This window comes from Ceratotherium simum, chromosome 26, assembly GCF_057802395.1.
Source record: "Ceratotherium simum simum isolate JZ-2026a chromosome 26, ASM5780239v1, whole genome shotgun sequence".
Taxonomy (NCBI): Eukaryota; Metazoa; Chordata; class Mammalia; order Perissodactyla; family Rhinocerotidae; genus Ceratotherium; species Ceratotherium simum.
Genome location: NC_141925.1, coordinates 24,029,350 through 24,055,566, shown reverse-complemented (window position 1 = coordinate 24,055,566; position 26,217 = coordinate 24,029,350). Strand labels below are relative to the sequence as shown.

The 26,217-nt window shown below is 58.1% G+C and overlaps 1 protein-coding gene across 3 annotated transcripts; it reads right to left on the bottom strand.

Annotated features, from left to right (window-relative positions):
• Positions 1–599: 599 nt before the first annotated feature.
• On the bottom strand, positions 600–24,740 carry SBK1 (SH3 domain binding kinase 1). 3 transcript variants are annotated; one of them, XM_087417188.1, is made up of 5 exons: positions 23,956–24,740; positions 7,273–7,343; positions 6,648–6,880; positions 5,054–5,256; positions 600–4,243 (listed from the first exon to the last, which is right to left on the bottom strand). In XM_087417188.1, the coding sequence occupies exons 2-5, from the start codon at positions 7,293–7,295 to the stop codon at positions 3,431–3,433; spliced, it is 1,272 nt and encodes a 423-aa protein (XP_087273314.1). In that variant the 5' UTR covers positions 7,296–7,343; positions 23,956–24,740; the 3' UTR covers positions 600–3,430. The 3 variants fall into 3 exon arrangements, with proteins under 3 accessions (XP_087273314.1, XP_087273313.1, XP_087273315.1); XM_087417187.1 differs by lacking the exon at positions 23,956–24,740 and adding an exon at positions 8,161–9,356; XM_087417189.1 differs by lacking the exon at positions 7,273–7,343 and having other exon boundaries at positions 23,956–24,739.
• Between the last annotated feature and the right edge of the window lie 1,477 nt (positions 24,741–26,217).

The following is a 26,217-nucleotide window of genomic DNA, read 5'->3' as shown; positions in this document are numbered from 1 at the left end:
TCCCTGCAGTCTGCAGCCTCTGCTCGTTCAGCCTCTTCCTACGTGGCTATGCCCCGATGCCCGGGGAACTCCGAATCCTCTGGTCTCTGTCTTTGCGGCGCTCCCGGCTCCTCCAAATCTGATGAGCTTCCCAGTTACATCCTTTCCCAGCACCCAGCCTTCTATGTGGGTAACGTGTCTCCATCATTATCTGCCTGAGGACGGGGGCCCGTCTGTCCTGCTCCCTGCCGTGTCTCTGGCCCCTAGTAGGAAGCCCGGTACACAGACAGGGCTCGGCAAATATTTGCTGAGTGGTGACTGGATGACTCGGCCTACTCTGCTGCTCTGGGCGTCCGCTTCTATTTCCTGCCCAGTCTGAAGGGCTCCAAGCTGAAGCTGGACTCTAGACCACGGGCAAATGCCTACAGCCCCTTCCCCAGAACCCAGCCCTTGCTCGCTCCACACTCAGGCCTTGGCCTGGGCCTACTCTATGTCCGAGAGGCCACAGGAGGCCTCGAGTAGCTGCCCACAGACTCTGCAGATCCCACCTTAGAACAGCTGTCAAGTTTTCAGTTTCTAGAGTAATTCTGTGTGCCCACCTCCCTACCCCATATCTGAGACACGACAGGCACCCAGTGGTAATTTTTCTAAACTCTTGTTTATTTTATAGCAATTGTCATGATTAGAGAAGTAAATAACACATTTAAAAACCTTCTCAGGGCCAAAGGATGCCAGAGTATTTACAAACACATGGTGGGGGAGGGTGGCAAGACAGGAGGGTCTGGGGCTCCAGGGCTGGGATTCCACCCCAGCCCTGAGCCAGGCCTGGACTCTGATGCCAACCACCAGGACTGTCCCACCGGCCACAGCATGGGCTCCGGGAGCATCGGCGGGCCTGGTGGGAGACCCTCTAGCTGACCTGTGGCCCTGCCTCCCGCCCACGGGGCTCCCCACACCCCACAGGCCAGCTCAGAGGGGCCTCTGGGAAGCACCGAAGGACAGAGGACCATGTGCGGGGCACAGGGGCTGGAACAGAGGTCGGGGATGACCCAGCCTGCCCGGGGTGGGACAGAGACACACACACACACACACACATACACCTTCACAGAAGAACCGCAAGGGGGGAGTTTTTTTTGTGTAAGATTTTTATCTTCTAAGTCTTCACGTCTACGTTGTTATTAATTTTTTGCTATTTATTTTCTGTTTCTTCGACAGTGACATAAACTGAGGTAAACATCTGTGACCAACACCTCTCTTAAGGGGCAAAGGGTCCCAACCCGACCAGCAGAGGCGGAGGCAGCAGCAGTGGGCCCGGACAGGGAAGGAGCAGACCTGGTTCTGGTTCCGCTTCTGCGTCGGGCCGTTGCTGCCCCCTTGCCTCTGAAACAGGGGCTGGGCTACAGAACTACGGTCACTTCCCAGCTCTAATATCCTAGATACTACGACAAGGGAGAAACTCCCACACAGGATCTTAACAGAGAGAGAGAGAGGGTGCACGGCAAGGACGTCTATGTGGAATCTCGCTTCCTTATTATTGCAGGAGAGACAGGATGTCGAGAGGCCTAAGGCAAAAGGAGAAGTCGCGGCTGGGAGAGGCACCCAGACGGCTCAGGAGCTCCAGGTGAGCCGGGGGCACTGATGAGGGGCCTTCTCAGAGACTTGGCCCTTGGTGGGAGGAGGGGTTTGCTACTTACCTGGCATGTGGAGGGCCCCAATGCCTGCTGGGAGGTGGGTGTCGAGAGGGGTGGGCACATCGGGGAAAGGGGTCCAGGCCCTGGGGCAGCCGCACGCTGTTTGTAAACTGGACCCGGGCAGGGCAGGGGGACCTATAGCCCTTTTGCGCACTGGGAATGAGAGGTGAGTAGAGAGGTGGGGGCTCCAGGCCAGAGGGTGGTCAGGGCCCCCTCTGGTCAGCCTGGCCATCAGGGAGCCCCCTCAAATGGCCTAGAACCCCAGGAGGGACCTGACAGGAGTGGCCCGGGACGGTGGATGGGGCACTGCCAGGCAGAGGGAGCAGCCTCACCCACGTTGAGGTTATTGCGGGGTCCCGGGCCTCCACAGAGGGCAGGGGTCATGAGGGGGCGCTGGGTGAATCCATTTTGCTGCCTAAGGGCCTGAACCAACCTGCAGGTGCCTCCTTGGGGATTCCCTGAGGGGTGTGGTGAAACGCAGGCCTGGACGGCCTCTGGCAGCTGCCTGGAGAGAATCCTGGGGGTGGGGCGGAGTTGCTGAGGTGTCTGGATGCAGTCACAACACACAAGCCTCCACGCACACACATGCACTCTACTCACGCTCACACCACACACACCTGTCACATACTCACCCCCCTCACATTTCTACAGCCCCCGTTCTCATACCTACAGCAGCACACTCCAGTGCCAGAAACTTAGGCATGGAGATGGGGTCAGCCCGAGGCGGACGTGTTCTACCCCAGCAGAAACCCAGGAGGAACTCCTGGCACATATCACCTCGCTGTCTGCCAGAAGCCCAGGCCTCTGTGTCTGGGCCGGGGTGGCGAGGATCGGAGAGGTGCCCTGGGTCTGGAGAAGGTGCAGCCGGCAGGGGAAGCTGGGCCGGCCCTGGGCTCTGCACTCCCTCCCCTGCCCTAGGGATGCAGTGGCAGCTGAGGCCCCTGCCCCGGGAGCCCTTCTGTCCAGGAGTTGTCACAACAATCCCTGGGGAGGAGGGGGGACGCTACTAGAGGCCCACCTTTCGTGGCTGTGTGGCCCCAGACAAGTTGCCCTCCTGGTGGGCTCAGTGTCCTCCTCGGGGGAATGCGTTGTGGGGGTCACTAGATTCTCAGGGGCCTGTCTCTGCACACACACTTTTGCAACATCCAGACATTTGCTACATTTTGCAGGGGACTTGGCCTCTCCCCTCCAGCCTCCCAGGAAAGGGGCAGGATGCAGCAGAGCAACATCCCTGCTCTCAGCTCACCGCCCTCCTCCCAGCCAGTGCCCCGGGCCCTAAGCCCCTCCTCTGCCCCAAGACTTCAGTCCCTTTCTGTGCCCAGGGTTGGGGGTGGGCTGAGGGGGGTGCCAGGAGGGCAGGACCTGGGGTGGGACTGCGGGGTGACCTGCCAGGGGGTGTAAAGGGCCAGGAGCAACTAGTCAGGGTTCCAGGGTTCAGGGAGGTGTTGGGGAGTCCACCTGCAAGCTCCTAGGTGTCAGGGGGGCCTCTGAATCCTCTGGTCTGTAGGGCTTGGCTCCTCCGGGCCAAGCCCCTGCCCCACAGGCGGGGCAAGAGGTCTTTTGGTGGCTATCTCAGCAGCCCGCCGCCGTCCGGGCGCCTGGGCCGGCGTCCCGCCTAGTCTACCACTACTCCCTCCGCCGCCGCGGGGGCTGCTCGGTTTCGCCGCGGCCGCCACCCCGGCTTGGAGCGGGCCCAGCGCGGCTCCCGCGCCGGCCCGGCTGCGTGCACGGCGCCCCGGCCCGAGGGCGGCGGGGGCGGCTCAGACGCAGATCTCGATGGCCGTGGCCAGCACCACCTGCCCTTTGCTCTTGTCCGGGCGGGCGTCGGTCCTGCCCGGGGGCGCCGGGGGCGCCAGGCCGGCCTCGGGCACCGGCACGGGCACGGGCCCGACGGCGGGGGGCGCGGGCCGGGAGCCGCTGCCGCTCTCGGTCAGCACCGTCCGCTTGAGCGGTGCGGGTGCCTCGAGGCGCAGCGGCCCGGCGGCCGGCAGGCGGTCCCCGGCGGCGGGCTTGCGCGCGCGGTGCGAGGGCCGGCGCCGCAGCTCGGACGTGAGCTCGTGCTTGAGGAAGCGGAAGACCTCCTTGGCCGGCCCGCGGCGCTCGGGCTCGAGCGCCAGGAGCCGCTGGAACATGCGCAGCGCGGGCTCGGTGAAGCGGCGCCACTGCGACGGCAGCCCCGGCAGGCGGCCCCGCTGCCAGCGCACGAACTCCTCGAAGAAGGCGTCGGCGCCCGAGGCCGCCTCCCACGGGAAGTTGCCGGTGAGCACGCAGAAGATGAGCACGCCGAAGGCCCACACGTCCACGCCCGTGTCCACGGCGAAGCCGTCGGCGCGGCCCGCCTGGCACACCTCGGGCGCCGTGTAGGGGATGGTGCCGCTCACGCGCTTCACGCGGCAGCCCACGCGGCGCGTCATGCCGAAGTCGGCCAGCTTCACGCGGCGGCACTCGCGGTCGAACAGCAGCACGTTCTCGGGCTTGATGTCGCGGTGCACCAGCTGCCGCCCGTGCATGAAGTCCAGCGCCAGGCCCAGCTGCTGCACGCAGCGCTTCACCGTGTCCTCGGGGAGCCCCACCTGGCGGCGGGCGGGAGAGGGCGCTCAGGGCCTGCACTGCCCCGACTCGGCTCTGTCTCCTTCCGGGCCCCGTCCCGCTCGGACTCAACTTCCAGGGCTGCCCTGCCCCCACTCCGGCTGCTGCCGCTCTCGTCCCACCCGCGGCCTGGGCCCTGCCCCCGATCCGGGCGCCGGCTGCACGCCCCATCCCGCCTGCGCGTCTCCGGCTCCTCCTCTGGCTGGGCGGTTTCCACCCCCACCCTTTTCCCCAGTAACTGCAGCACCGACCAGTACTGAGCGCCCACCGTGGGCCAGGTGCTGTGTTAAGCGCCCTGTCCCGCACTGTCTCATCAACTCCTCACAGCGGCTCCTGTTAGCCCATTTCCCGTAGAGGGACGCTGAGGCTCTGAGAGGCCTTATCACTTATTGAGTAAGCGGCAGAGCAGATTCGAGCCTGGCACTGGAATCCTCCCGGCACCCTCCTCACTCCAGGGCACCTCCTCTGGGAAGCCTCTGATGGCCCTGCCGCCTCCCCTCTTCCGCCCCCACCCGTTCCTACGCAGCTGCAGAGGAGGTGCTGTTGGACTTCATCCCCTCACCCTGGCTGCTTCCTTCCCGGTGCTTATCTCAGTCTGTGACCTGGCTTCTTGCATGGCCGGTTCCCCCACTGGGGCGAGAGCAGGACCTGTCTTGTTTACTGTGTCCCCTCCAAACAGTGACTGGCATACAGTAGGTGCTCAGTAAATACTTGTTGATTAGATGAGTGACCTGACTCTCACACTCGGGGGCCCGGAAAACCATCTCCCCTCCCTCAGCCTCGGCCCCAAGTACCTGAGGAGGAATGATGTCAAACAGGTCCCCAGCGGGCGCGTACTCCTGCGCAAAAACGTAGCAGTCCTCGGTCTCAAACACCACGTCAAAGACCTTGATGATGAAGGGGCTGGAGGAGAGGCTGTTGGTGATGCTCACCTCCCGCAGGAAGTTCTTCAGCTTGGTTTTGCTCTTGTTCACAAACTTCAGCGCCATTTTCGTGCCTGATGGGGCAGCAGCAAGGGCGGTGAGGACCCCTCTGCCTGTGCTCCTGCACCTAACATGTACCCATGTCTGTCTGCACGGTCTGTCCTGGCCACAGGGCACGATGGGGCCCCAGTGGGCATGACTGTCCTCGTCTGACAGGTGGGAAACAGACCCAGCGCAGGGACAGAACTTGCCAAAGGCCATGCGGCAAGTCAGGGGTCCACCTGGGCCTTCTGCACCCAGCCTGTAGCCCTCGGTGAGAAGGGCCTGCTGCTTCCTCCACCCTCTCTGGTTTTCTTCCTGACACACTCTGCTTATTTCTCGTCTGTCTCCCCAGCTAGAACGCAGCTCCCGGAGGGCACAGTCCTTTGTCTTGCTCACTGCTGTATCTCCAGTGCCTACAACACAGTCCGGTGCACGGCAGGTGCCCAACAAATGTTTGTTAAATGGCTGAATGAATAAGACGGAACTAGACACTGGGAGGTGAAGGGCCTGCAAGGCGCACGTCCCCGACTCTGTGCGTGGTGCACAGCTGGGTGACTACAAATGTGTGTCTACAGAGCACTTACACGTCACAGCCCTGCCTGCAGCATTTCACATCCTCATAATGACCCCATCAGGTGGGCACTAATGCTACCCTATGTTACAGAGGAGGAAACCTAGGCACAGAGAGGTTAAATCACTTGCCCAAGGTCCCATAGCAAGTAGCAAAGCTCAGGTGACCCCTGTCCAGTGCTCCTTGTGCTGCCCTCAGTTGGCACAGAGCCCCCACCCCAGGTGTGAGCAGCTGTGGGCATTCTGGCAGCTCCTGTCCCTGACTGCTGAGTGGGCACTGCTGGGAGCCTACAGTGTGGGGACGGCATCAGGCTCAGGGGTTAAGCGAGAAGATTCTGGAGCTGAGGACTAAGGTCTCCTGCTAGCTCAAACCCTCTGTTGACCTTGCCTGAGTGAATCTCTCTTGGTCTCAGTGTCCTCCTCTAAGAAACGGAAAAGGCCATAGTGACCTCACAGGGTCATCTCCCACTCCTCTCTAAGCATGCTGCCCTGTTCCCCAGGACCCAGCCTCAGTTCTGTGCATCTCCCCAGGGTCAGCTATCACGTTGGGGATTCCCCCAGGGATTCCCCAAACACCACTGCCAGCCCTGACCTCTCCAGAGCTCCAGAGGTCCCAGGGTGCATCCCCTTGGCTGTCCCAAAGGCAGCCACCTTCCAGTCTGGGGCTCTGCCCAGATTCCTCCCTTGTCCCATCTGCCTACTCTCCTCCTCTGGGCCGCTTCAGGCTGTATCCTCTCCACCTGGACCATTGACTCGACCTCCCTGCTGGCCTCCTGGCCCCGGCAGAGAGCACCTGAGAGCCCCAGCCAAGTCCCCGCCCAGCCTTCACACCGGCCACCCTGCAGACACTCACCTGTGCCCTTGTAGGCCACCAGGTCGACCTTCCCGTAGGTGCCCTTGCCCAGCTCCCGGACAAGTTCGTAGTGCTTGGTGACGTCGCTGGCAGCCAGCGTGCGGAGGGTCAGCGCCTGCATGTCTTCGGTGAGGAGGGGCACGCCTGCACCCAGTCCAGAGGTGGCCCCTGGCCCACAGCAGGGCAGGGAGTGGGGCGGGTCGGGCTCTGGGCAGCCCACGCTCATCTTCTCCCTGTGGGGGATATGGCACAGAGTGTGAGACTTCAGGCCAGGGCTCCCTCCTCCCTCCCAGTGCCCAGGATCCCTGAGCTGGGCCCAGACGCCAGCCCCAAGATGACCACGAGGGGGCGACAAGCATCTTTGCCGCATCGCCTTTCCCCCAAACTTCAGGGCCAGGCCTGAGCAAGTGCTCCCTGGAGATAGTCACTGCCCCCTGCCCCCCAATTAAGTACCACCGGCCTGCCTCATGCCATCATCCAGACACAGCGTCAGGCATGATACAGACACAAAAACACGCCATATACCAAGTGTGCGCATTTACCAGCTGTTTGCCAGGTGCTGTTCAGAGCCCTGGAGACACAGCACTGAACAAACGGACAAGATTATCCCCCTCATGAGACTTACGTTCTAGAGAGGAGACAGACCATGAGCACAGTGGACGCGTGAATTATATGCTGTGATAAAGGTGATATGGGCTGTAGAGAAAATAAGGCAGGGATGGGGGGGCTCTGAGGCAGGGGTCACAGTATCAGATACCTCAGCCCCGGGGTCTTAGACAACAGCAGGACAGTGCAGATACGGCCACACACCCACCCCAGCCTTCCCTACCACAGCTGCTCAGGCACACACAGCTACAGCTGTGCTCCCAGGGCCCGCCCGGCACCCCCAGACACCAGGATAGAGCATTTGTCCCACAAAGACCCAGCCCTCCCCCGCCCCACCCTCCACATTCACAGCCTGACCCACACCTGCAGGTTCCACACAAGCTGGGGTGGGCTTCCTGGATACACCCACCCCTCAGGGGTACTGAGTTTGTCTCCAGATGGTGTTGGGGGTGCGGGAGCTGTAGCAGGGAGAGCCAGGCCTGGGTGACAGTGAGCGCCCATCTGGGGCCTGCTTTTGTCTGTCTGACAGGGGGGAGGGTTGGCCGGGGAGCGAGCCTCCAGGAGCAGGTGCCCATGTGTATACGTCCGTGCACGCACTGCAGAGGCCTCCGTGAGCTGCCTCCGGCCGGGGAAGCCTACCTCCTGTGCACCTCCTCAGCCCTCCGCTCGCTCCCTTATACCTCCAGCCCCAGGTGTACCAGCCAGCATGCAGCATCCCCAGCCTGCCCCTCCGCCCCCACCCCGCCAGACAACCACGGCTCTCCGGGAGAAGCACAGACTTGGAGCCAGATGGCCTGGGTCTGATTTCTAGCACTACGACTTCCTAGCTGGATGTCCTTGGGCAAGTTACTTCATGGCTTTGTGCCTCAGTTTCCCCACCTATAGAAAGGATATAATGTAATAGTACCTTCTCCCTACGGCTGTTGTGAGGATGAAGTGAGTTCATAGGTGTGAAGTGCTCGGTGCCTGGCACGCAGTAACTAGCGCTCTCTCAGGGTCAGGTGGGATGTGTTCTCCCTGGCACCATCCGCATTCTCTCTTGTGAGCATGGCTGGAGGCTGGGGGCAGGGGTGAGCTCCCATGAGCCCCGCCCCTCTCCCCGGGGCAGCCGCTCCCCTTCCAGGCCCAAACTCTCTTCTGCCTCTGCCTTCCCCTTCCCTCTCGGCACGACCCAGCCTCCCACTTCACAGGGAGAGGAGGAACATCAGGAGGGAACTTCCTGGCCTCCCACCCGGCCCCACACGGAGCTCCATCTGCACGTCCGCCCAGCTGGCTGGGGGAGCTGAGCGCCTCCTCCCCTCCTCAGCTGTGGCTCCGCCCCTTCTGCTTCCTCAAGATCCGGCTCCCCATTCAGCTCCCTTTCCCTCCATTCATGAACAAGCCTGATTCTGAGAGGACCTTGCCCCACAAGCTACTGCCTCTCTTCCCCTAGTGTGTTCAGTCTGAATGTGTGCCAGGACTCATCTGGAATGCCCCATGCATGCCCTCAGAGAATCTAGTCTGTAGCTTGGACCAGCCCATTTCACAGACCCCGAGGGAGGCATGGGGCCAGGCCCACAGAGAACCGTGCTGCTTCCCCTCCCTTTGCCACCCTCAGTGTTGAACCCAGCCCTGCCGTGGCACCTGTCGTCAAGTCTCTATGTAGTCCTAGCTCCGGGCCGGACAGCACTGGGCCCCTCTTGCTGCAGCCACCAACTGGGCTACAGTGGGTGACATCTCCCCACAGCAGTCTTTCCCTGGTTTCAGGGCTGGGAGGGGTCACCTCCCCCAGCCTCTGTCAGAGGGTCCCAAGGGAGAGAGCCAGGCCGGCGATCCACTTTGATGCAGCAGGGGAGGTGAGGCGGCCTCGGGCCCTTCTGTGGAGGCTGGGGCCATCCCCGAGGGATATGATGGGCACACACTCTCTTTGCCTTGAACTCTTCCCCTGCCTGCCAGGGAGAGACGCTGGGCTGCTCTGCTGACCTACTTCTCCTGATGTGTGTGGACTCCCCGAAGGCTGCTGCGGTGGGCAAGCCACGTGTGTGCAGGCACATGTGTATACACGTGTGTAATGCTCCCACTTCGGGCTTTGGCCCTGCAAGGTCACTTCAGGCTGTTTCTGCGTCCCCTGGAAGCTTGACTGGCAGCAGCAAGTTGCTAGAAGCCCTTCTTCCCTCCCTCCTCTCCTCCCTCCCCCAGGGACTGTTGGGTGCCTGGCTTGTCCCTGCTGCTCTGGCCTCAGAGTTGCCCTGGGCTGGGTCAGGGGCACAGCCACAGTGGGGGTGGGTTTGAGCCCTACATTTGCCCCCTCACCTCCAGCTTCAGCCCGTGCTCTGACCACTGCCCTGCACTGCCTCTCCACAGCTTTAACACCCCTCTCCAGTCTCCTCCACCATCTTGCTGCCTGCCTTCACCTCCCCATGCCCCATACCCCATCTCCTCAGGGTCCACTCCTCCAGGAAGCCTTCCCTGCTGTCCCAGGTGCCAATTCCTGTCTCTGGGGGGCCCCAGGATTCAAACAAGGTCTGTCTGTCTGTCTCTCTTTTAGGGCCCCTGTTGAATATCTTGTGGTGGTCTCAGCTGTGTCCCTGTCTGTCCCCATCCACAGGCCAAGAGCTTCCCGGGGTTGGGGCTACATCAGGTTCCACTCTCCTTCATCCCTTCCCTTGGTTCCTAGGGTCCAGTTTTGGGGGTCCTCCCTATCGCCCCCTCCCTCCTTCCCAACCTTCCTCTACTTGCAGGCCTCTTCTCTGCCAGGAGTCAGCAGGAGACAAGGAATTAATCTGCACGCCCGTCCCCGCTGCTGTGTCATCCCCCAGGTACACAGCGCCTCTGACCCAGTTACAATGCATGTGACTTAAGAGGCGCAGTGGGGAGTGACAGAAACGGCACAGGCCTTGGGGCTCAGTAGGCTTGGCCTGGATCCTAACGCTTGCCACTTTTTAGCTGGGTGACCTTGAGCAAGTCATGTCACTTCTCTGGGCCTCAGCCTCCACATCCGTACGATGAAGAAAATAATAATAGTGAAAATAACAACAGCAGCAGCAGCGGCAGCAGCTAACACTTAAATCGTCCTTACCACGTGCCAGGCCCATTCTAAGGGCGAAGCGGCTCACCCTCGCGACTCTCTGGGGTGGCATGATTGTGATCCCTGCTTTAGGGGTAAGGAGAGGGAGGCGAGGACTCAATAACTCGCAGAGGTCATACAGCTAGGGCTGGGACTGGCTCCGAAGCTACGCTCTTAACCACAGTGTTTTCCGGAGTCAGAATGTTGGAACATCTCATCCAGATCCCTCAGTACCCAAGAGGGGAAACCGAGGCCCAGAAGAGGGCAGAGCCTCAGCCAAGGATGCACACGCATTCATCCAGCTCGTGTGGAGAGCTGACTGGGTCCAGGCACGGGTCCGGGTGCTGCACATGTAGAACTCACTGACTCCTCCATGCGGTAGGTACACCAGCTTTTTTCAGGTGGGGCTCGAGCCCAGAGTGCAGTCAGACCCATCTGACCCACCGAGTGTTGAAGGCATTTATGTCTGGCATCAGTGGGAACTTGATCATTATCGTCACCGCCTCCACTTGAAGGAGCAGCTGTGGACTTGATGGCTGTGAGCTTCCCAGCACCAGGCGGGGGGCCCCTGGCTGACCTCCGTTCGCCCCGCGCAGCCGCACGGCATTGGTCCACACTCAGGCTGACTACACTGCCCCAGGGGACTCACATTACTTGCACCTCAGGTGTGTGTCCTCACTGGCCCCGAGGGAGGCCCTCGATTTCCTGTCTGTGCTGCTGAAGGCAGGAGGGTGTCACCCAGTCTTCACGGCAGCACTCGTGGCTCTGACCCTGTGGGCTGGGTCTTCCGCCTCATGCTGGGAGGCCCACTGTGGTGGGGGCAGGATTTCCCAAGCAAGAAGCAAGACTGAACCGCCCACCACTTCCTGTTGGCAGGTGGCTTGAGTGGGTTCCACCCTTATGAAAACTACCCGATCCCCCCCCCCGCCCAACACACACAGTGCCAGCTTGGCAAAATTTCACTCACTGAGTCCTCACAAGTACCCTGAGAAGTGGGCAATATGCTTCCTATTTTTTAAGACAGCTGAACTGAGGTATAATTTACATACCACAAAATTCACCCACAGTAAGTATATAATTCAATGATTTTAGTAACTGTGTAGAGCTGTACAACCAGTGCCACATCGAACGAAGCTGTCTGTTTTACAGATGAAGGACAGAGGCCCGAGAGGTGGATGTTTACTGCGGTTGTGGCAGAGAGAGCCAACTGCCCACCAAAACTTTGCATTTCCTCCGCTATGGTACAGAGCCGTTGCTGGAGGGCCGCTGTCAGCAAGGACTTTCTTGCCTCCCTTGCACCCAGGTGTGGCCGTGCGACCGGTTCCCCAGTGGAATGTGAGCAGAAATGAGGTGTTGCTGCTAGGCGGGGGCTTTTCAGAATGGGGCAAGGGCTGGCCCCGTGGCTTAGCGGTTAAGTGCGTGCACTCCACTACTGGCGGACCGGGGTTCTGATCCCGGGTGCGTACCGACGCACCACTTCTCCGGCCATGCTGAGGCTGCGTCCCACATACAGCAACTAGAAGGATGTGCAGCTATGACATACAACTGTCTACTGGGGCTTTGGGAAGAAAAAGGGGAAAAAAGGAGGAGGATTGGCAATAGATGTTAGCTCAGGGCCGGTCTTCCTCAGCAAAAAGAGGAGGATTGGCATGGATGTTAGCTCAGGGCTTATCTTCCTCACAAAAAAAAAAAAAAAAGAATGGGGCGAATTTCTCTCCTCTCTCCTCTTCTGCATACTGGCTTGATGCAGAGGACCCCTGGGTCCCCTGGGTGTGGGAGGTCTCCTGCTGATGAGGATTACTTGCTGTGCGTTTTATGTGAGCCAGGAAACTTCTGTTGTGTTAGGGTGCTGAGCCATAGGGGCTTATTTGTTACAGCAGCTGGTACCACCCTAACTCAAGGGTCACATAGCAAGCAGGCAAAAGAGCTAAGATTTGAACCTCAGTGTGCCAACTGCTGGAGTGTGGCCATAGAATGTGACCTGGACGGTGATAACACTGGCAACCAATTGACAAGAATCCAGTTACAGGTGGATCCAGTTATAGGTGGAGGGTGGCCAGCCTGTAAAGAGAAAGGAGCCTGCTCTTCTCCTGTTTTGTTTGAGAATAATAATACTGATGACTGTTTATTGAGCATTTACCATATGCCAGGTGCTGGGCCAACACTGCGGACTAAATCATTTGACAATCACAAGTCTGGGAGCTGGGTGCTACTGTTATTATCCTCATTCTACAGAAAGGGATACTGAGGCACAGATGGGCTGAGTAACTTGCCCAAGAGCTAATAATTAGCAGAGCTGGGATTTGAACTCAGATCCACAGCTGTTATCACTGTGTCCTGCGAGGCTCCTGAAGGCAGATGCAGGCAGAGAGCAACTCAAAATGAGAGTGCTCTCATAGTCGCAGCAGGGAAAAAGTGCCGTCTCTGTCGCTGGGGTAGAGAAGCAGAGACCTGAAGCCCATCCTTGGGGAATCAGTGGGGGGCAAGGTGGGACCAGGTCAGCCAGGCCTGTCTTACTCTCACTCTGGGATTCTAAGGTTCTCCGTCCCCATGACCCGGTCCCCTCCCTCAGGTCACTGGACCCATGCCATGCCCTCAGCATAGGCAAACCCCAAGGGTATCCTTAACAAAGCCCTGGACTTCTGCTGCTGCTACCAGAGAAGAGACACCTTCTGACCCTGGGCTGCAAAGCTGGAGGACACAGGCCTGGAGCTGCTGGGGGCCGGCTCTGACACCGTCAGGGAAGAGCCCACCGGGGAATGAGGCCACAAGGAGATAAGCAGCACTGGGAGATGGAGCGATTTCAGAAGACTCAAAGCACCTGGATCCAGGCACGCCTAAAGCCAGTCAGATTCCTGAATGATTGTTTCATGAATCAATACATTTCCTTTTTGACTTAAGCCAGTTTGAGTTGAGTTTATGTAACTTGCAACCCAAAGATTCCACACAAGCATATCGACTCGAGTCCAGGCACTGTACCGGGTGCTGGCATGGGGCAAGTAGGTTAGAGCGATATGTCAGATAGAGTATGAGCCTACAAGTCAGGGAGGCAGAGAAAATAAGGACTCAGATAACCAGAGGCCAGGAAGGCAATGATCAGTGCTCTAGCATTTCCAAGGAGGGCACTGACAGTGAGGATGAGGGTGGCTTCCTGGAGGTGACACCTGAGTGGGCCTTGAAAGGATTAACAATCCAGCAGGAAACCCAAGAGCTCCTTGAAAGCAAGCCCCATGCCTTAATCATCTTGCTATGCCTAGCACTTAGCCAGGGTGTGACAAATGCTGGTGAATGATTCTTCCCATGTTTGGGAAGTCTGTAACTTTTTATATCCTGGCTTTCCTGAATGTGACCCTGCAGCACACAGCTGTTTTCCCAGGGGCCTGCGTGAGGTACCATTAGCCCCATTTTATAGATGTAGAGGCTGATGGCCAGAAGAGAGCAGCCACTGCTCAAAATCACAGACGAAGCCAGTGGCAGGGCTGGCTGGAGGCCAGCGTGTCTGCAGGACTAGGTGCTGTCTCCCTCCAACTGCCCTGGCCCCGAGCATGGCAGAGATGGGGGTGGCTGCGAGTGACACTGGTCACTGTGAACAGAGGGGCTGGGGTTCCGTGATGAGAATGATGATGACAATGACAGCTAAGGCTTAGGGAACCCCTTCATGTGCTGAGTGCCTCACAGATATTAACTCATCTAGTCCTCACAACCTCCTATGACATGAGGACTATTATTCACCCCAGTTTACAGATGAGGAAACTGAGGGACAGAGCAGTCATGTTACTTGATCAAGATCGTCCACTAAGTGGGAGAGCCAGGATTCAAATCCAGGCATAATCACTCCAGTGTCCAAAAGCTTCACTACCATGCTTCACTGTCTCTAAAATGATATAGTAAAAATTATCACTTATTTTCTCAATATGCCAATGCTTTACATTGCTGCTGCCATTCAATCTTCACAGCAACTGCCTTTTACAGATAAGGATGTGGAGGCTTAGAGGGGTTAAGCAACTTGCTCAAGGTCACTCAGCTGGTGAGGGGCAGAGCCAGAGACTGAGCCTTGAACTTCCCCTGCTCTATCGCCCCTTCTCTACTCTGGGTTTCTGGTTTGCAGCCCAGGCCTCCTCCAGCCCCACTGCCTTCAGCACCACAGGCGTGGACAGCACCCAGGTCGTTCCAGCACTAAGAGCAAGGCTAGGGAGGCCTGGGGAGGCTGGGCAGCCAGGATGGAGGAACCGCCACAGTGGGAACCCAGGCACCCAGGGCTGGAAAGGTACATATGGATATACTGCCATTTATTTAACCAAGCCCCTGGGGACAGACACTTGGGTGGTGTCCAACCTTTTGCTACTTACTACAAACAATGAGTAGCCTTGTACATAAGTCATTCTGCAGTGTGCAGGTGTATCTGTATGATCAATTCTAGAAATGGGTTGCCAGGTTAAAGGGTGAATGCGTCTGGAATTTCTGTAGAGTGCTTGATGTTCCCCAGAGGGCTGTGCCACTGGCCCTCCCCCAGCCCCTAGGAGAGGGCTGCTTTTTGGTGGAACCCAGCAGCTGCCTCCAGCTCCCTTGCCTGCTCTGCGCCTCGTATCACTTTGTTTAGTAAGCTACTTTGAAATGGACGAAAATAAGAATAGGGTTCTCATTTGCTTATATTTGCATAAAGTAACTCTGGAATCAACACCAGACATTAATAAAGGTGCCTGACCACCCTCAGCATTCACTCCTACTGGTCTGAGCCATCATCGTCTCTCAGCTACCACAGTAACTTCCTAACTGGTCCTCTGCCCCTCCCCAACAATTTATTCTTGACACAGCGGCCAGGGAGCCGTCAAAACCCAATTGGAGGGCCGGCCCCGTGGCTTAGCGGTTAGGTGCGCGTGCTCTGCTGCTGGCGGCCCGGGTTCGGATCCCGGGTGCGCACCGATGCACCGCTCCTCCGGCCATGCTGGGGCCGCGTCCCACATGCAGCAACTGGAAGGATGTGCAGCTATGACAGACAACTATCTACTGGGGCTTTGGGGGAAAAATAAATAAATAAAATCTTTAAAAAAAAACCAAAAAACCCAATTGGATCAGTTACTTCCCATCTCATTCCAAAGTCCTTAATGGCCCTCAATTTACCCCCTGACCTGTCTCCTTCCTCCCTCTGCTCCAGACACACTGGTCTCCCTGCCATTCCCCCAACAGGCCAGCTCCCTGCCCCTAGATATCCACATGGCTCGTTTCCTCCAAGTTCTGCTCAAATGACACCTTCTTAACTAGGGCCACCCTCCCGCACTCCCCGCATCCTGCTCTATTTTGTTCCCCAGTAGCGCGTATCACTTTCTAACACATTATACAATTCACCGACTTGTGATCTCTATTGTGACTGCTCTCTTCCCCACTAGAACTTAAGCACTGCGAAGGCAGGGACTTTGTCAGCCTGGTCTTGTTCACAGCTCTATCCCCAGCAACTGGCACAGTGCCTGGCACATAGCAGGCACTTAATAAATATTTGGTGAATGAATGAACAAATGAATGTCTGGGGAGAGGAGTGGGAACTGAGTGAACAGAGGCAGGGCAGGAATTAAACTTTTCACTAGGCACAATCCTCTTGAGTCTGGGGAGTAAAAGGAACCAGATGTGGTTGAGGGTCCAGACAATGCCAAAGGAAAGTGTGAGGGGAGGTCATGCCCACCCACCCAGGCTCGGCACCCCAGGACTGGTATTCCCTGAGAGGAGCCAGAGGAGGAACGGTCCAGCTTGGTTTCCCTGAATTCCTACAGCGGGCCAGCCCATGCTCAAGAAGGTGGGGGCATCTGGGAGCCCCCTGACACCCACCCCTGAGCAGAGCCCTCCCTCCATGTCCCCAAGACAGGTGCCCCCATTTGGCTTTCTGCTGCTCTAAGCCTTCTCTGAAAGGTGTCACCGACCCTCACATTTGTTTACCCCAGTGCAGAAACCTGTTCACACGTGGGCTCTCCTATTTGCTGCCAGGGAGTGGGGGCCCTCTGGCCCCAGAGAGAGGCCTGTGAGGTACTCGGAAGAGCTCTGGCCTCAGCTGCTGGTCCCCAGGGAGCCCTGGCCAGCCCCCCTTCTCTTCAGTTTTCCAGTCTATGAAATGAGCTATCCAGTGGTTCTGATCCCTCGATGGGTCACCAAAGGCTCTGTACCCTCTCCCCTGAAAAATGTCCCCAGGCACCACAGGCCCCCTTCTACGGACAACATCAGGGGGTCAGGGCCCGGGGAGCCCACGAGACTCCAGATAAGGTCTCTCCTTCCTCTTGGTCCTCTGACACAATATAGACTCCACCAAACATGATACTCTGGCTCAAAAGGAGCAGGAGGAGGAGAATATTCTCCTCTTTCTTTGTTGTCTTCCCCTCAGGGTGCAAATTCTGGCTCCATCTCTTCTTGCTGTATGATCTTGGGCAGCCGAAGACTTGGTTTGCCCGTCAGTAAAAGGGGGCTGAGAATGCCCATTTAACATGGTTCTTAACGTGTCTGGCACAGAGCAGATGCTCAGTAAGAATTTGCTGGACAGAGGGGCCTGGGACCGTGGTTCTGTTGTGGACTCTATACCATCTTGGGTATTCTCACTGTACCTTGGTTTTCTGTGCTGGAAGTGGGGGCCACTTTGGCTCTGCTAAATCTCACCCCCTGAACCTAGAAGCCACCCACTTAAGCCAGAGGGACTTTGGAGATCCTTTGACCCAGCGCCTGCATTTCCCAGGTGAGGAGACTGAGAGGAAGAGCTGAGACTTTCCCACAGTCAAGCAGCAGAAACTGGAAACAACATTCTTCCCACCACCCTCCCCACCAGGGGCAGGCTGGGGTTCCCCTTGCTGCAAGGCTCCACTTCTGGCTCTGGCCTCTGCCTCGGCCTTCCCTCCCAGCTGGCACAGTCTGCCCCTTCCCCGGGGCACATCCTCAGTGGTTATTAATAGCCTGTGATGCTGTCTGCCTGCAGCTGGTGCCCGGAGCTGGAACAGGCTCTCCAGCCTCTTTTGGCCCTCCCCAGCCAGGCCCTGTGGGGAGGTGGGAGCCCTGGGCCTCACCCCTCCCAGCCTACCAGCGGGCCGGTGCCTGGGGCAGAACCTGTGGGCTGGCACGAGGCAGGAGCCTTGTTGCCTGTGGGAGGCGGGTAGCCCAGCACTCAGGGTTCATCAACAGGAGTGGAGGGTGGTCGCCTGCCACTGGCTGAGGGGGCCAAGGGCCTTGGCTGGGTGTCCACCAGTGGACAGGTGGTGGTCACTGGAGAGATGAGCCTTCTCAATCACAGCCCTCGCCTCTTCCCAGAGGGATGGAACAGGGAGTGTAGCCTAGCTTAGGAGCCTGGAGCCGACTCAATAACATTTCTAGACATGAGGCTTTGGGTAAGTCACTTACTCTCTCTGTGCCTCTATGTCCTCATCAGCAAAACGAGGATCATAATGCGCAAGTTAAAGGACTGCTAATAATATCCACATTGATGAACCATTTAAAGTATAAGTACTTTGTATATATTGACTCATTTAAACCTCACAACCATCTTAGGAGAAGCTGCTATTATTATTCCCATTATATTCCCTAGAGGTCAGGACATTGAGACTCAGAGAAGGAAAGATTAAATGACGTGTCCAGCGTCCCACAGCAGGGAAGAGATAGCTGTCAGGCTCCAGAACATTCAGTTAATATATGTTGAGCTCCTACAGTGGGCTTGGCACTGTTCTTGGGTCTGGAATACGTTTGTGAACCAAATGAACAGCCCTGCCCTCAAGGAGCTTACGTTCTAGTTTTGAGGCAACAGTAATAAAGGTTAGGAAGGAGAGGCGAGGAGAGGCTGGGGGTGGGGAATGAAACTGTAGATGGTGGGCGGTCAGGCGAGGCCCCACTGAGAAGGCTGCAAGCGTGTGGACACTGTGGTGGAGGTGCCTTCCTGGCAGAGGCATGGGGCACTGTGCCTGGTGTGCTCAGGGGCCAGTGAGGAGGCCAGCACGGCTGCAGAGTGGTGGGGAAGGGGTGAGGGGCAGGAGAGGAGGGGTGAGGGAAGGAGGGCAACAGTGTACAGGGCCTTGGAGGCCACGGTGAGGACCAGGCTTTCACTCTGAGTGAGATGCACTCCAAACCCCAGACCTGAGCAAACTCTTCCTGAAGCCAGCCCGAGTGCCAGGCCCTGAGAGGTGGAGAGAGACAGCCTGAACCTGACCCAGCTTGCACTCAGAGACTCGGAGTCCAGCCCCCTGCAGCCTCCCTCTACTGTCCTTGGGGCAAGCTTGAAGGAGGAAAAAGGGAGGGAAGCTTTAGGGTCTTCCTTAGAAGACTCCCCGTGCTGCGGCTCTTCTGTCGTGGCCCCGTGTGAGCAGAGAGGTGGGGCCAGGAAGGCCAAGCGCTGTGTTGGGGCCTGCAGCTGTAGCCCCGGTCAGGTCCTGGCAGGTCCCTCTGGCTGGCCTTGCTCTGTGAACTGTGTGGGAGTATGGAAAACGGGTCAGAACCTTCCCTAAATCCTAGATATGGAACCTGACTAAACACCTTCACCCTGAGCCTCCATTTTTTTTTTTTACCTGTAAAAGTGGGGCTAACATTCCCTTTCTGCTCAGGGCTTTTGAGGACTAATAGTAACAGCAAACCCTTAGTGGGTACTCGATGCCACTCATAGCACTTTACAAACATTCACTCACTTAATCCTCACTATGACCCTACAAGGCAGGTACTAGTACCATCTACCTTTTTGTAGATGAGGGATCTGAGGCACAGAGAGCTTAAGCACTTTGCCCAAAGTCACACAGTGGGGTCGAGAAGGTTGTATTTTTTACCACTAATCCATATTTACTGCGGGCCCCACTGCCCCTTCTGGAGACACCTGGGGTCAGGGCTGGCAGGCACATGAACTCTCAGGATGGGAGGATATCCCTACAGGCCCATGGGCCCTGACTTGAGAGACTGGGAAGACTTCCTGCTATGGTGGGGGGCCCAACAGACCGGTGGAGCTGTCCTGGGGGCGGGGATTTGTGTAGCCTCTTGCGGGGGCCTGACCTGGAGAAGGATGAGGCAGCTCTGTCCTCTCCAGCCCCTGCCCTTGCCCCTCAGGGCCATCCCAACACCTAGAAGCAGATGGAACATTCTCTGCCTTTCCCGGGACTGGCTACCGTCACAGGGAAGGACAGCTGGCGCAGTCACAGTGGCTCCCCTGGCCTGGACCAGCTTATCTGCATACCCGGCAGGGGGGGGCAGAAGTAAGCAGAGCAGCCACTTCAGTAGGCACTGCTACAAGTGCTTTCTCTGTAGTGGGTTCATCTGGTCCTCAGCACAACCCTAGGAGGTAGGAGCGGTTATCAGCCCCATTCTACAGCAGAAGAAACTGAGTCCCACAGGACAACTGCCCTGTCCAAGGTTATGCAGCTAGTGAATGGGGGAGGAGGGATCGAACCCAGGCAGTTTGATGCACGTTTCACAGAAACCTTTGGTGGCTCCCAGAGCTGGACTCAGATCTCGGCTCTGGGGTTAAGTGGTGCTGTTCTCAGCGCCAAATGAGAAAGTGATGCCCAGTGCTCGGCATGGAGCACTTGACATGGAAGAATGTTCCACTGTTCCTTCCAACCCTGATATTACATGGCTCCCTGAGTGGAGGCTGAGCTGAAGTCTGGACCTGCCCCTCTCCAGACTGTGGCCAAGCTACTGGGGGTGGGGGGGATGGGGGGCTGGGAAGTGCACAGGAGAGGGGAGGGCTTTAACTGGCAGCTCCAGGCCTAACTGCCACTGCTTCTTGAGACCCCGAAGGGACCAGGGGAGGAGTGGAGGGAGTGGGGCTGTTGGAGACGCTGGTCCTGACTCTGGCCTCAGGCCCATGCGCCTGGGGCAGAAGCCTCGGGGACTCCCTCCAGCAGAAGCCTGAGGTGCCTCATCTAGAAAGGAGAGCTGGGAAGGAAGAGGGCCTCAACTACAGAACTACGGCCAGGCCTAGACCCTGCCCTTCAGGATGGGGTTCTGGAAGGGCCCTCACAGACCCTCAGGCTTGAATCCCACCCCACCCCCATCCACAGCAGGGGCATGCTCCGAGCTCTTACACACCACACAGTACTGCCTCTCAGGCACCCACTTCCCCTTTCATAGGACAGCAGAAGCCCTGTGGCCCTCCAGACTGGCTATAGGAAAACCAAGGAGGCATTACCACCAAGGCTTAGCCACCCATTCACCAATGCCCCTCTTAACAAGAGCCAACAGTTATCGAGCACTTTTCACATGCCAGACCCTGTCCTAGGCCCTTTTCATGCTTTAGCTCATTGAATCCCCTGACGACCGACGTAGGTGTTATCCTTGTTTTCCAAATAAGTAAAGTGAAGCTCAGAGAGGTTGACTGACTTGTGCAAGGTCACACATCAGCTAAGCGAGATTCAAACTCAGGCGAAGTCCAGAGCCTGTGCTCTCAACCATGAGGCTCTGCTGTCTCCTTTGACCTCGGGCTGCTTGTGGACCTTCACCCAGGAAGGCGGCACCCTCCCTTCCAGGGCCATGCCCAGTGGCTGGGGCCCAGCAGCTCCTTGGCAACACCTATTGGTTTCATTAATGTTTAGGGAATGTCAATATTTTTGAGTGACCTCTGCGTCTAGGCCCCCACCTCTCCTGCTTGATCAAAACTCAGAGCAGCGTGGACTCAGTCCTAGAAAGTTCGAACAAGGAGGAACAAGCTGAGGGAACCTCTAGTCCAAGTCCTCTCTGACATAGGTAAACCGAGGTCCAGAGAACAGTCCTTCCCCAAGAGTCCTCAGCGAGACCTGGGCCTAGAAACTTGGACTTTTGCTCCTGGGCAAATGGGACAGTTAAAACAGGTTTTCAGTGTCTGAATCCTTCTAGCACAGGGGAGGGGGCACAAGACGGGGGGAGAGTGAGAAGTGGGACTAGGCTAGAGATGCTCTGGCTGGAGGAATTCAGGCTTACTTCACCACCTCACCCTAAAGACCCCCAAGGGATGCTGCCCCGTGCGTGTCCTAACTTGGCCCTGGGGGAGACAGGGAACGCCCATGTGCACTAAAAACAAACAGCCGAAGGTTACCCACTGAGCAAACATTTCGTGGTCTCCACCCTCTGCCTGCAAAGCCAGATGCCTATAGGAGGGGCCTGCAGGTCACGTAAATGAGTGAACAGGCCAGGTGGGGCCTGGAGTGAGCTGGAAGCCGAGGGAGGTGAGCTGGAGACCTGTCTAAAGAAGGTGGGCATTCTCCGGCTCTGGCCTGGGGTGGCCACATCATCTGATTTTTCAAGAGGATCCAAAAATCAATATTTGTATGTAAAACGGTATATATTTTTAGCACTGGCAACAAATGCAAACATGAGAAAAACACTGTTTGGATCAACAAAATGCGTCTAGAAGCTGTATTGTTACATGTGCTGTACAATATGCCAGGCTCTGGGTAGACAAAGCCCAGGCAGCATGGACGAGACAGACCTGGTCTTCTCCTGGAGCTCAGGGTCTGGATGTGGAGACAAACTCTCAGAGCACATGTAGACACGTGCCACCGTCTCCAAGCCACGAACCCATCCACCACTCCAGGTCAGCTCTGCACTCTGTGCCAGCCCAGGTCAGATCAAAAGGGGAGGTGGAGGCAGAGTGCTGCTCCTGAGCCATCCTGTCGTGGAGCTTTTGAGGTCGGGAGACCAGCACCTGATGGAGGGAGGGAGTTAGGGGACGTGGAGGAGAAGAGCCAGAAGTAGAGAATGGGGGGTGAGGAGCGGGAGATGACACTTGGGAGATGGTTTGGGGCCATACTGCAAAGAGCTTTGTGCTTTATTCCAGACTCAGTAGAGAGCCACTGGAGGTCAGTGAGAAGGGAGGTCTTTCTCTCTGTCCCCCTCTGGCCTCTTGATGGTCCTCCCTAGTCACAGTGACTCAGATCTCTGCTCTTTAGCCTCTCACTCCACTCCCCTGCCTGGGGGTTGAAGAACAAGGCCCTGGGCTCTGGGGAACCCACCGGGGAAAATGAACTCCTCCAGAGATGGAGAGGACACACCTGGACGCTTCTCGCCGCCCAACTGCAATCCACATCCACCCGCGGCCGCAAAGAGTGGCTCATTCTGTCCTCTCCAGGAGATGCCACACGCTTGCCCAAGGTCACCCAGTCTTCAGGGCAGCTGGCTCTCCCACAGTCTGTGCTGAGCGGGGCTGCCTCGACCATCCTTGAATTTGCAGAAGGGGCTGCCAGAGGTCTGGCCTGGAACGCCCCCAACCTCTTCTCCCACTGGTCACATCCTCCCCCTTGGGTCAATGCCACCAGCAGGTGGGGTGGGGGCACTTGGGGGTGGGAAGGGGGGAGCAGAGGAATTGGCTGCCCAGGCTCAGGGCCCCCAAGTCTGCAGCAGGATGGGGATCAGGTGCCTCAGGTGTGGGGTCAGAACTGGTCAGCTGGGCCTAAGCTGGCTCACCTCAACCGGACCAACCAAGCATGGCCTGGGCAAATCGAGAACAGCCCAGGGATGCAGGAACAGGACAGATCGGGATGAAGTGGGAAACAGGACCTTGACTCCTGGTACATCACAGACACTAGCTAAAGGTTTGCTGAATGAACAAATAAACAAAGGAACCCCTGGTGGGGCCACCTGTGCCCAGATTCCTGGCTTCCTCAGCACCACTGCTTGCCTGTAGAGGGGTCAGAGAGAAGAGACTGGGGGGAAACCCAGCAGCCCAGAGTGTGTTCCCTCGGCATGGTCCAGACCCTTCTCAGGATCTCTGATCCAGAATTTCAGGGTGCAACATCCTCTGGGCTTCTCATCTTCCCAGGAGCTGTAGGGCCTGGGATTCAGGACCTCACTGTGGGCCAGGCTAGGGTACTGCTTTGTATACCGCCTGGAAAGCTAGAGAGAGAACCTAGAATGCTCCCTTGGTTGTCCAGAACACACTGACCCAACCGGAGGTTTGGCCCCGGGTGTTCTGGAGATCGGGAGGAGAGGGGAAGGCCTTGCCCTTGGGGCACATGGGGACAGAAAGGTGCCCTGACCTGACCTCGCTTCTGCATCCAGACTACCTCCCCTCCCCAGAAACCAGCACCTCTCTTTGTTAAGGGCTTGCCCCCTCGCTGTCCTGCCAGGAGCACAAAGTATGGCCTGGGTGAATTCTCCTACTGTGACCTGGGCTGGGGGGTGGGAGGGGCCAAGAGTCACAGAGAAAATAAGGGATTCCCATCCATTCTCTCAAACACACTCCTTCCCTGCCCTCGCACAGACAAAGACACACACCCAAAGCCCCGGCCATCACCCTACAGCCACACACTGCAGGCCCCCTCACCTGTGGACACCCCCAAGTCTTCTCCTCCCAGGGGGAACTTCACTTGAGAACTCAGCCTGGCCTCGGGGGAAGGGTATATATACTCCAAGGACGGAGGATCCAACAGCTCCAGGCTCCCAGTTTTGGGGGAGGACTCTCCACCCTCTTCCCCTCTCTCTGTGGCGAAAGGAGCTCTGCCACCATTTCCCCCTGGGGCCAGGGAGCTGCGCCCAAACCCCAGGGCTAGGGTGTGGGGTGGGGGAAGGGAGAGGAGGAGGGGGCGGCTCCTCCAAGCGAGACACAAAGAGACGTCCTTCAGCCTCGGCTCCATGGCGACGCTGGGGAGGGGGCAATGCGCACCCAATACTTCCTTCCCCACCTACAGGGCTAGGGACCTCGGCGGCCACTTACCTGCTGCCCCTCACCTGGGCCCGGCTTACCTGGGCTGGGGCCGCGGGGACGCCGCGGCAGGAGGCCTGGGCGCCGTGTCGCTTTTCGTCAGCCCGGCCCGGGGGGCTCAGGGCGCCACGACCATGGGCTAGGATGAGAAGGGCGCCGCGACGGGCTCAGTCGCCCCGGTCCTGGAGCTTTGGGGGGGAGGGGGGGACGAGGCCTCTTGCTGGTGAAGGATATCTCTTGCTGTCCTCGGGTCCCTAGATTTGGGGGTTCTGTGTACCGGAATGGGGGGACCTAGGACCCCCTGATCTAGGGGTGTTCTGAGCTAGGTCTTCGTGTCTTGAGGTGTGGAGTTGTAATGACCAGGATCTTGAGAAGGGGTCCCCGCAATCTCGGACGGGGGGGTCACTGCGTTCTAGGTCTTGGGGGGCCCAGACTGAAGAGGGGGAGTCTTCGCGGTACCGTAGGGAGGTCGCTATCTTTTGAATACGGAGGAAGTCTCCGCTTTCTCCGGCTGGGGAGTCGTTCTGTGTTGGATCTGGAGGGGCCTCCCCGCCTTCCTGGGGGTTTCTGGGTCCTGGAGGTGGTGGGGGATCCCCGCGCTCTCCAGCCTCGGGGGGCTTGCTGAGTCCCGGCCACCGGCAGGAGCTGGGAGGAAGCCCTTCAGCCGCTGGGGGGCTCCGTCGCCGCCGCTACGAGCAGCCCGGCCCTGCGGTCCCGGACCCCGGCCTGGTCCGGGCTCTGGCTGCGGCTCCGGGTCGCGCTCCGGCTGGTGCTCGGGCCCCGGCCCCGGCGCCCGCCCGGGCTGCGCTCCATCGCGGCATCGCGGCTCCGCCCTCCGGCCCGCGCGCACCTGCCCGCCCGGCCCGCGGCTCCGCCCTCCGGCTCGCGCGCCGCCGCCCGCCCCTTTGTCCGCCCCGCTTGGCGCGCGCCCTGGCGCACGCGCACTAGCGCCGGCGCGCGCTCCCCCACCCGCCGCGCCCTCCCGCTGCCGCGCGCCGCGGGGCGCACTTTCTCCCCGCGCCGAGGGAGGGGCGCGCGGCGCCCTCACCCCGCCTTCCGGCCGCGCTGGGTCCTAGCGTCCAGAAGCTCCGTCTCTGTCCTTCCACCCCCGTCTTTTCTAGGTCAGAGCCCACGAGGGGGCGAGAACGAGGTTAGAGAGGACTTGAGGGAGTCTGCGAGGGTCACCTGGTCCAGCCTCCTGGCCCCTGCGGGACCAGACTGCCCCAGACTGTCCCAGTCTGTTCTTGTGGGGCGGAGCCTGTGTCTCTTGCAAGGAGGGAAACATCCAAGCTCCGGATTCAGATATGCATTCATTCATCCATCTGTCCCTCCCGTCTGTCCGCCCATCCATCCATCCATCCATCCATCCTATTTTAAGCAAGACTTCAGGGAACTAACAGCCTACTCAAGGAAGAGGTTATAAACTGGGGCCTTGGGGGCCATCTGCAGCCCAGGTGGGGTTTGCCGCCCCTGATGTAAACAGGCAGTGACAAGCTGGGAGGCCGCTGGGATACACAGTGCTCACCAAAGAAAAGGGGAAAAGGGATTCCAGGCAGAGGGAGCAGCGCGTGCGAAGGCACCGCTCGGGTGTGAAGGAGCATTGTCTGATAACTGGACGTTGGTGCCCTGGAAGGAAGTGGGTAGATGAGGATGAAGATGAGATAGGGAAAGCTCATCCTCCCAGGCCCTGTTCTGTCTCTTTCTCAGCCTCATCCATGCAGCCCCAGCCACACTCTTCTGATGAGAAAGCCCCCAATGCACCGTGCACCTTTCTTATTTTTTCTCTTTGTTCAGGCTGTTTTGTCCACCCGGCAGACTCTTCCCAACCACCCTGACTGTTTCTAGAACTTTTAGAACCAGGGATTGCAAACTTAAGTACCTATAGATCACATAAATTAGTGACTGGGGTCAGGTGTAAGGCGATAGAGAGTGGTGGAGATGAGGCAACCTGGAGCATCGTGGGCCCTGTGTGGACAGATGATTTTTCAAGAGAAGCAGGAAATCCATATTCTTACATCAAATCTTCCAACTTTTAAATGTTTGAAACTAATTCCCTCAAATTCAGAAATACTGAATGGGCCAAATGAAACATTCTTTAGGGCCAAATCTGGCCCATGGGCCATCAGTTTGCAACCTCTGCTGGTGAGAATATTGCCTTAGTTCCTAACTTGTCTCTCTCCTGCCTCTAGGTAGACTTTTTTTTTCCAGAATCCAAGTCCTGTGTGACCTCAGCTCTGTAAAATACAAAGTGGATTGGGTTGCTCCCCTACATAAAATATTCAATGATGCCCTGTTACCTCCAG

Bases quoted from the DNA above. Each gene is read 5' to 3' on its own strand.
- SBK1 (XM_087417187.1), bottom strand. From the start codon at position 8,199: ATGAACTCACTTCATCCTCACAACAGCCGTAGGGAGAAG. The intron at 7,344-8,160 runs GTACTATTACAT...TTTTCTCTACAG, and splicing joins ACAACAGCCGTAGGGAGAAG to CCCATATCACCTTTATCACA. The intron at 4,244-5,053 runs GTACTTGGGGCC...GCCCGCCGCCAG, and splicing joins TTGACATCATTCCTCCTCAG to GTGGGGCTCCCCGAGGACAC.